At 39.3% G+C, this 10,468-nt stretch overlaps 1 protein-coding gene across 5 annotated transcripts in view; it reads right to left on the reverse strand.

Annotated features, from left to right (window-relative positions):
• rgs19 (regulator of G protein signaling 19) overlaps positions 1–10,174 on the reverse strand; it is a 32,130-nt gene extending 21,956 nt beyond the window's left edge. Inside the window, exons 1-3 of one of the 5 annotated variants that reach the window (XM_043225084.1) lie at positions 9,898–10,006; positions 4,051–4,199; positions 2,298–2,408 (exon numbers count right to left, since the gene is read on the reverse strand). In XM_043225084.1, the coding sequence (XP_043081019.1) occupies positions 2,298–2,312 (15 nt within the window). In that variant the 5' untranslated portion in view covers positions 2,313–2,408; positions 4,051–4,199; positions 9,898–10,006. Of the gene's footprint in view, positions 1–2,297; positions 2,409–4,050; positions 4,200–8,885; positions 9,013–9,897 lie in introns of those variants that run through there. The other 4 variants (XM_043225085.1, XM_043225086.1, XM_043225082.1 and 1 more) reach the window with 4 other exon arrangements.
• Positions 10,175–10,468: the final 294 nt, after the last annotated feature.

Below are 10,468 nucleotides of genomic sequence, written 5' to 3' on the forward strand. Positions count from 1 at the left end.
AGGAGCTCTGCAGAAGGATGTTCAACTAAATAAACTTCTGGAGATATGAGTAAGCTGCTCTGTGCTGTTAAAGACAAGAGGAAAACTCCCTCACACACACACACACACACACACAAATAGAATGAATGTCTGTCTGCTTGTCTGTTTTTAGATCTAAATCTTGCTTTCCTCTAACTTTATCCAGATGCCATGGCAGACTGGCCATGAATCATGTGACTTATCACTCCCTCCCCCTGCTGACTTCTCCTTTCTGTCCTTTGTGCTGTCTCAGCTTTCTAGCAGTCTTCAACTCTTGATGAAGATCTCTGGATCTCTTGTTTTCCATCCATCTCAGCTGTTCAGGGAGCACTGACAGAACGAGACTAGCAAAGAAGGCATGTGTGTGATTTTGAGGAGTAGCGCATTTTTTTAAATGACAGGAATTTAGCGAAACATTTAAAATGCTATGATTGCTTTCTAGAGCTTTAATTAAAAACACAAAAACATGTCTACAGGGATGTAGCAAAAGTAGTTGTAAATAGCCTAATGTAGGCTCGCTTGAAATACGTTTATGGGAGGTTCTGATAAATTGGTGTGTGTTTGTGTGTATGGAATTGGAAAGGAAAGGAGTCAAAAAGGAAAAAAGAAGATTAATAAGCAGAGGATAACATAGCAGTGGATACTAGATGGGATGTGTGGAGAGGAGAATATAGGTGAGAGATGAATTCAGCAATTACCAGAATACTCAAGTAAATGAAACACAAACAGCCTTGTCAATGAAGAAAAGAAAACGCAAATAACGTTAAACGTCAAGAGGATTGCTGATATATGAGCAGGACCAGACGGAGTTTCACATTTTCTGCCATGATTTTGAAGGGAAAACCTCTGGAATGGACTGAGCTGGAAGTGCTTCAATCCTATTGGTAGCTTTATCAAAAAATCCAAAACATTTAAATAGTTCACACAAAAACCTTTTAGCCTCCCTCAGGTTGTTGTTACCTTGTATGCCTTTCTTTCCTCTGCAAAAAACGATAAACACCACTGTAAAAAAAGGAGCTAATTGCTGTACGTTATTCTCCACACATAGTATGATCTGAACCCAAAACCAGTTTTGTCAAAAAAGCTGGTATTGTCCACTTCAAAGACACTGCGAATTTACGTTTTACTGCAGAAGCCGACAAGTGCCCTAGGTGTTTTGGAACAGAAGCCGTAAAGTGCATTTGAGCCAATCAGCGCGCTGTATTCAGGTTAGGTGACAAGGCTACTTTCAAAGTTCATTTTAAAAGTAATGCATACACAATAATGAGGAATGCGAGTTGCATAAAAAATAATTACTTGTAATCTGTTACCCCCAACACTGAAGTCGATCGAGTTGATCGAGGATGGATAATTGAGCCAGTGATATTTTCTTCAGGGTGTAAAAGGGAAATAAAAGCTGAAATGATTTCACAGATCCTTGAAAAAAAAAAGAGCCTTACAATGGTGAGGGAAAAGCTCTGTGTATTGCGTGTAATCACATCCATATAGTCTATGATCACAACAACGTTTGTCAGTCATCTACATTGCCATTTGAAGAGATTACAAAGATTAAAACAAGTGTTTTTTTACTCTAAAACATGAAATGTGGAGATATCTGTTTTTGCTAGAAATCAGATTTTTATATGGAAAAAACATTATAATAATTAAACTTTAATTTTGTTTTATAATTACTTAATCAAATCAACCTATTTGTGGTATGATTTATATTATTTGGAATACGCAATAAAAAAACGTAATGTCAAAATTTTTTTTAAATGTTTTTGCAAATGAGCTTTTCATATTTTAAAAACGTTTGGTAACTGAATTTTAGTCACCACTGACTTCCATTGTATTTTCTCAAAGTATATTCCAAGTTTCACAGAAGGAAGTTCATACAGGAATTCAAATGTCCAATTCCACTGTGAAAGAATGGGTTCTTTATTGGTATCTACGTTTCCACGGAACATTTCCATTTCACAAAACATTCTTTATAGTGGAAAAATGTTCTTTTGATTATTGCAGTGTTCTTCGAACTGATAAATACGGTTCTTTTCAGAACCGTTCACAGAAAGTTTCTCTGGGGAACACAAACAGTTGTTCTGTGGCATCACTGTGACCTCATTTTTAAAAAATGCAACTCTACGAGGACTTGAATACGTCAAACAGTTTTCGTCACTATCTTATCAGGACGTCACATTATAACCGAAATGGACGAAGCACATCAAAACACTCTTCAATCCAGTGAACCACCACAAAAACACTGCAAACACAAACAGCAATGAAAGAAAAAGGCCAGTTACCAGAATGTCCATCATGGCTTGGCGGAGGGCAGCCTACTAGTCTTAAAATCCTCAATGATGTTAAATGCCTGGACACATGCATGTCATCCCCCCGCAGGCCGCGGACCTCTCCTTCACACACAAACACATACAGCACAGGCCGGAAAGCACAGGAACACACAAACAGGGCAACAGTAAGACGCACACAGACACACAAATAGGGAGAGAGAACGGTGAGGGAGAAAAAGAGAAACAGATTTTATATTAGTCACATCAAGCAAATGCTCACAGTTAAATCTATGACTTTGTGTTTTATGAATTAGGCTAATTCATACAAGCATGTTAAGTGTAATCATCTACCGAAATTAGCATATGGTAGCAGAACGTGAAACGTTAGGGTTTTTAATAATCGTTAAGGTGGAGATTAAAAAAACAAAAAAAAAAACATTTTCAACAAAATAAAAATTCAAGGCAAGCAAACAACCTGGACAGAATATAAGTGCACAAATCCTGGAAAAATCACCTTGCAAAACACTCGAACTTACAAAATTATTTCACACTGTGTCCTAACCAAATATGAAGCAATGATACAACAAGGTTAGACCTGCCTCTCATTGGTCCAAACCCCTCCTCCACATTTATACTACTCAAAACGTTGGTAAGGTTATAGAAGTTATGGTTAATAAGATGCTATTAAAAGCTCTTATGCTCACTAAAGATAAAATTATTAAATGTAATAAAGTTATGTTCTGATTTGTTGCGATTGTGTCACATCATACAGCTTTCTCATATTCACTGTGAAAAGACAAAAGCACTTGCTGATGAAAGCTCATTTCATCATGTCAGCTTCCCATAGCTTAATTTGACCCATAATAAGGACTTCTCTGGCCAGTGAACTTCCATGATTTTTCAGTTACCTTCATGTTTATGATGACTAGATGAGGAATGTCAAAAGCATATTATAGAGACTGCACTCACAAAGATGGATACACACACACACACTTTTTCCAATGACTTTTTAACGATCCTATTAATTTCCATTACGTTTCCAACCCTGGCAATTGCACTTTTTCTTTTTTTTGTAATTCCCTGGACCACTGCCATTGCCAGGACAATGGAAATTAAGTACAGTATGTCATAGGTCACATCTGAATTTCACTACCAATGTTTTCTGGACTTTCTATACTCTGCTAAAACACATTTTGTATGTTTTGTTGGCTGATCTATTTACATCAAAGTACGCATTAGCCTTGTTCCCGTTCACATCGGATCAACCATTGCACCTAATCCTGATCCATACTGTACAGAAAATATTGTAGAAATAACATGAAATCAAATAGACCCCGCTAAACATCCAAGCCATGGACGTCTAATTTATTTTAAGAACTTAACCAATCGAGCATTACCAAATCACCATGCATCGCTTGTCTAAACTTGTCTAATATTTGAAATAAAGATCTGCCAAAGATCGCCCACAAATCATGATAAAATCAGCCCCAGATGTTCAGCCAGCTGCCACGATCCTGTGCCACCCTCAGATACACACAGATGTGAGCTAAAAGGTCAATCAGTCCATGACCCAATGAACAACTGGCATATGGTCTTAAATATGCCTGAACATTGTACTTTTATTAATATGTATCATATTTAATTAACATCCATATCAGTATTAATGCATGCAATTGCTCTTCTACGACAACTACTGCTAATATAAACTTCCTTCCCTCAATACTCTCGTTCAAACAGTAAACTATCAGATCAGACGGATACTTACATGGCTGCAGGTTTGGTGGGGTAGATAAATATCTCTGGATTGTCAACTAAGCTCTGCTAGATCTTCTGTTGAGGGGTTTGTGACTACGTAGGGAACTAAAGGCACTGCTGAGTCTGCTATGGCCAAAATCTCCTACTTCCCTTTTGACACTGTGAAGGAGAGAGGAGGAAGGGGAGCTGCACATGAAAAGAGGAAACGGTCAACAGAAGACTGGGGAAGAAAAGCGGACATTAACGAGGACATGCGTAAGAAAAAGCAGAGACGGAAGGCGAAAAACATGAGCGCTCAAAGTAGGAGAGTGGTGTTTGTCGGCCAGCCTCTCCACAGACACAATGTGATGTTTCAGTGACGGATATATTACGAGATTGCATTTGGAAACTTGATTTTTTATTTTATTTTAGGCCCAAAATGAATAGTCTCTCATCATTTATGTTGTTCCAAACCTGTGTGACTTTCTTTCCTCTCTTGAACATAAAAAAAGAAGATATTTTGAAGAGCGTACCGGTTGCTCTTCTCCATGAATTTACATATAGAATGGAGAATAAAGTTTTCAAGTTTCAAAAATAAATGCACAATAAACATTTAAAGCGATAATTCACTCAAACATTTTTCAACAATTTGGATTCAATCAAAAAATATCTTAATTTGTGTTCTGAAGATGATTGCAGGACTCGTGTGTTTGGACCAACATGATGTGAGTAATTAATGACAGATTGTTTATTGTTTTTTTGAACTGTTCTTTAAAATCAAAAAAAGGGTTCATGGGACTCCACTCATCATATGGAGATATGCAATAGAATTGTAAGAGAAACAGACCAAATCATTACTTGAGAATTAAAATGATCTTCCCATCAGCCATTTGAGAATCGCTGCAACTGAATAACCTAGTCAGCTGAATACTAAAACACAATCTGTCTAAATCATCAATTAATTTTTTACTGAATTTTTTAAAGATTCACTGAATTGAACGAATGATTTAAAGAAAAGAACAGTGAGATTTTTAGTTAGCAATGACTTAAATTTCAATCTATTTCTCATGCAAAGGAATCATGACTTCAGAAGGCTTGGAATATTATAAAAAATGAAAAAAGAATAAAAATGATGCACCACTTCATGTCACTTTTTTTAAAGCTTGGAAGAAGCCTGTTTATGGAACATAGTGACCGGTATGAAGTCTTACTGCTTTAGACGGCATGGGTGAGTAAATAAAGTAAAGAAAAAACATGATGTATTGGAATGTAGAAAGCAAAATAAAATATATACATACATTTAAATATAAAAGATTTTAAGAGATAAATAGAAATAGGAGAGGAAAGTGAAAGCCAGAGAGGAGAAATGAGGATTGTGAAAGAAAGAGAAGATAAGATGAGGAAAGAGTGATGAAAGAGAGCGAGAGAGAGAACAATGGCTCCAGAATGACACAAGTGACTCATGGTTTCTTCTTAAAATCCGTTTTTCTTGCAGCGACACCACACTAATCTGTTGGGGACTTGCACTCCAGCCTTTCCCATCAACCCACAAAACAACAATGGCGCAATAAGCCCTTGTTCACACAAGTTGTTTATGTGTACACTCGAATTCTTAGGTTGTAAACTAAAGGGTCGTGACCCAAAACTGAGTTCTGTTCTGCAGGGTTATGGACAGCAACGATATAAACAACTCTAAAACAAATCTTATTTAACGCTGTGCAATTGATTACACAAATATAATCAGATGCGTTTGTTGCAAAAGCCTCGCATTCAATCAAACGTGATCGTATTTTGGCCCATATTCATTTTTTACTCATTACCTCATTCGTGAAAACCATCAATAAAACGCGCGGGATGCCTGTCTTTATCAGGGATGGGTTCTAATTCAACTCCCGATTTTCTTCAACTTTTTTCTATTTAAAAGTTCGTTGATGTTCTTCTGGGCTTCTCTACAAAGTTTTACTTTAAAAGTGCTTGGTTCAGCAAGGAAACGATACCGGCACCATATTTCATCACGAAAAACAATTGTCCCTTTAACAATATTCAGACAGTTTAACAACCCAGTCCTTCCCTTTTTTATCTTTTATGATCAACAATCGCAGTTTTACGCACAAAGCTTGTCAAAAATACCAATAATTTTATTTTCGCTATAAGTAGTTAACATTTAAACAGCCTACATCTAAACAGCCTTTCTACAGAATACAAAAATAGAAAAAAAAAGTGTTTAACTTTAAACTAGAACACATCAGAAGAGACATTTATTGATGAATAGTCAACACCGGTTGCTCTATCGATTAGTTTTTTACATTTAGCCAGAAAACAAAAACATGTGTCGACTATCTTTTTCATCTTATTAGTGTTCTCAGCTACAAATTGTATCGCACTTAAATACAAAATCAACATACAGCTTTCAGGTATAAACAAATGAAGAACTAAAAAAAAAGATAACTCAACTTTTTTTCATTGTGCATTCAAATTAATCTCAGTTTGTTAGGTCAAAAAAGACTAGCTAACTAACAAAATAAAGTCTCTGATCAAGCAATAAACGATTAGCAACGGCAACTTACAAAAGCTACTGTAAATAGCTGCAGCTTCTTTTGTATAATGTCAAAATGGCACGGTTGCGACTCGCAGTAGCGACTCACTTTTGTTTTAAAAGGAGCTGTTTTTGCTAAGCGCTGTTCTGATTGAATTAGGGCTTCAGAGAGGACGACTGGCCCCTTATGAACCCTGCACAACCCTGAAGGCCCTGAATAAGGGAATCATTTATTCAGGATTCTGCTCCAGTGACTGGTCACATTGCTTTTCTATTTTCTCTGGTTTTGTTCATTCAGGAACTGCTGTTGAATAATGCCTATACAGCAGACAGAATGCGTTTTTTTTTTGTTGTCGTTTTTTTTCTTGCAGTAGGATGTGGTAAAAGATATCTATCTCTGCATATGTCTTACTGGAACTCGTATTTATTTTAGCAAAAATACGAAAAAACAATGCACACATTTAGATCACTAAAAGGTATGTCTTTAGAGGTCAGCGCATGTAAAATTAGACTAAAACGACGCATATTGGACATCTGTTATCGGGCATAAACTCAATATTAAAGTCCTTAATACGGACTTGAGTGAGTAAATAGAAAGAGAAAACACCAGAGAGCTGGATTTCCTGTCTTCATTACACATCCTTGTAAATAAAACGAGCTGCAAGCACCGCACTCGATGGAAAATGAGAAAAGTGCAACAATCCCATTTGATCAAAATTTAAGTTTGGTGGCTCAATAAAGGTTGACATTTTTAAAGGTTGATAAAAAAATGATTAACCAGCACAGTGTTTCTAGCTTTTTTTTTTTCTAGCACTACAGCCTGAATTGAACTTGATTAAATAAAATACAATGAACCGTGAAATAATGTCAAGTTGTCTGATTCATGAAAAACTATTAACTCTCAGGAGCATATTCAAGTAATGAGTCAACTCAAGCAGCGGCAGACATTTTCTATTCTATTTTAAAATAAATCTAAGTGTAAAAGATTACCGGTTGTTGAGATGTGGGCAGACGAGTCAGTCTTTTTTTTATTGGAAAATTGTTAAATAAAGCTCCCATTAAAACTTCCATTTTAATCAGTAATGCCGTCTATACAAGGTTTGATGAATCAGTCTCTTACGTTACGCGAAAGCTGAATTCAACGCCTCTGATTGGCCATTGCATTCATCGGTTCAACACGCTCGCGTGTGATTGGCTATAATGCGCAAGCCTGTGAAACCACGTTAAAAGAATCATGGCAGAACACTGAGCAGATCTACATTTAATGGTGCAGTCAACACTTCATTTCATTGCATTTCCACTTTATTGGCGACAGCCTTAAATGAAACGTACAGCAGCATGTGTGTCTGTCTGAGGAAACTGAGGATAGTGCAGATTTTACGTCAATGTTAAGCAACAACGACCAGGACAAGCCATACAAAGTTCCAGGAATTTCTCTGGATTTAAAGATCCTACTTTTGGGATATGTTATGCACAAAACTGCATGAAATCTATCACAATGTGCAAGTCGTTTTTTGGGATATTTTATGATGACAAGCTGACATATTGTGCCTTTAAAACGTTTCTCTTTTGGCCATGTGTGTGTTGGGGTGATGAGGACTCATCCTACACTATGCAGATTTTTGTCCAATCGAATATCCTGCAACGAAAATGTCCTCAAACTCCAAAACTGTCTGGCGAGGTTCGTGACCGTGGCTTAACTAAACTCTACCGATGAAACAATAACTAAAAAAAATTATGAGAATACATTTAAAGAAGAAATAAATTAATAAATAAATAAAGTCCATGGAACGATCCAGCTCAAGAAATAATTTCTTCAAGCAGTACTAAAATTCTCTAAGTCTCGGTCGCTGACTTAAATTTAGTTCAGCCACTTTTCGAGGCTTTATTCGTGGACAGGCCGGGTTTTTCTCAGAAAAGCTTAGGTGCCGGACACGGGGCACGCTATCTCTGCTCACATTTTCAGAGATAACGATGCGGTATAATTAATTTCAAACGCAGCACTACGAGAAAGACAATGTCCTTCGTGGTACAACAAACGAAGCGGCCTAAGCTCGCTAAATCTGATTCCTGGTACATCAAAGCGGCCGAGCTTGACTGGCGTGCCCACGTGGAAGCTTACTCGGTGTTTCGAAACATGTCATTCTTCGGGCTAAATATAAACCCGCTCGTTGTCACCACAAACTGAGGAGGCTACACGCGTCCAGTGTGATACGCATAATTCAGTCCGATAACAGACATGCCTACGAACACACACACACACACACACACAAAAACACCCAGGCGTGACTTGCTCTTCGGAGACAAACCGGACACGAACGTCTCCTAACCTCGGGAATTCTCGCTCTGACGTCAGACCCGCACGCGCGCTTGTGTGTCTCCCCTCTGGTTCCGCAGCGACACGCGCGGACGCGTTCAAAGCGCCGCCACGCGACGACCGCGGCGGCGAGCACGCGCGCACGCGCAATTCATTCACCCGAAGGTCCCGCGCGCGCCTCGCGGACGCGCTTTACTACACAGCCAGCTAAAGGGACGGGAGAACGTCTTCGGAGACGAGAACGACGCGCGAATGCGCACGCGAAAAGGCGTTCGCGGGTTTGTTCCGAGCGCTTGCCTAAAACACGCGGTTAGCGCACAGAAACGCACGCGCGGATCATAACCTGGGCTTTATCCTCCCCCACTTCCTAGATGTTTGGTTTGAAAATATACTCCTAGTACAACGCTATAATCCGTGCGTTAGCTTTCACTTACCGTCGCACCGAGATGCCCCAAACCACCCTAACGAGCCCGTGCTGCTTAACAGGCAGCGATTAAAACATCGACTGAGTGGGCTATGCAACTGTTTTATTTGAGATGAAAAATCAAGCCCGTGTTGCCCGTGACACACACACACACACCGGTCTTCCTGTAATAACTGTACACTGAAAACACATCACTCCCGGAGCACGACCGCTGCACGGGGCTCGCAAAATACACCTCACGGCAGATGACAACTCAGTTTAGCTCTCCGCACACACACCTATCCCATCCCGACGAAGCGAAACGAGCTCTAACAGAGAGGCGAAGATAAGCGGCATTCCCTCCTCGACTGCGAACAAGCGCCGTGGTCGGTCTCGAAGACATTCAATCTCTCCGTTTCTAGGAAAGCGTCGTTCTCGCCGAGCCACAGAAGTAAGTTCCTGCCCGTTAGACTGCGGGAAAAACACATGCACACACAGAAGACTGGGATCCGCGGAGGACGACCCTTTCTTCGGGGGGGAAAAAAACGGGAAAGAACCCACCATCCACTGGCAAACTCAACGTTTATGCTGTTAAAAAAACGCGAAGGATGACCATACTTACAATCTTGGCATTAAAATGATCTGGAGGGCGGTAGCCGTTTCGTTTTCTGATGCACATCCGTTTGTTTTTGGGCTGTTTTGTGGGTAAAATACAGTATCTTTTTTCCTCCAATGTTCCAGCTTGAGAATCGACACCCTTACGGAGGCAGGCTGGGGACGAATTGCGCATGCGCTGATTTAGACAGTTCTACTCAGTCGATTGACGAAGGACTTCCTCAGTAATTGTCATTTCCAAGCGGAACTTTTCAAGTTGATCCTCCCGTGATCGCGCAAACGTAGCGCACGACGTGTCGATGGAAATAATAAAACAAAGCGCGTATTTAACAGTAGAGCACTTTTAGAGGGTTACGAAATGGTTGTTACTTCAGTCACAGAATAAGGCTGACTGGGCCTTGCGTTGTAGAAATATTACGCAGCCCATTATTTGACAATCATCCTTTCCTTTTATGTATCCTCTCTAATGCGGCTCGTAACTTCTGCTCAACTTAAATGCGTCTGTGTTATTTTTACAGGTAGGCGTCCATAACACTTCAATGACGCCAAATCAGACACGGGTTTCTTAAATTACACGG

Source organism: Puntigrus tetrazona, chromosome 23 (genome assembly GCF_018831695.1).
Source record: "Puntigrus tetrazona isolate hp1 chromosome 23, ASM1883169v1, whole genome shotgun sequence".
Taxonomy (NCBI): Eukaryota; Metazoa; Chordata; class Actinopteri; order Cypriniformes; family Cyprinidae; genus Puntigrus; species Puntigrus tetrazona.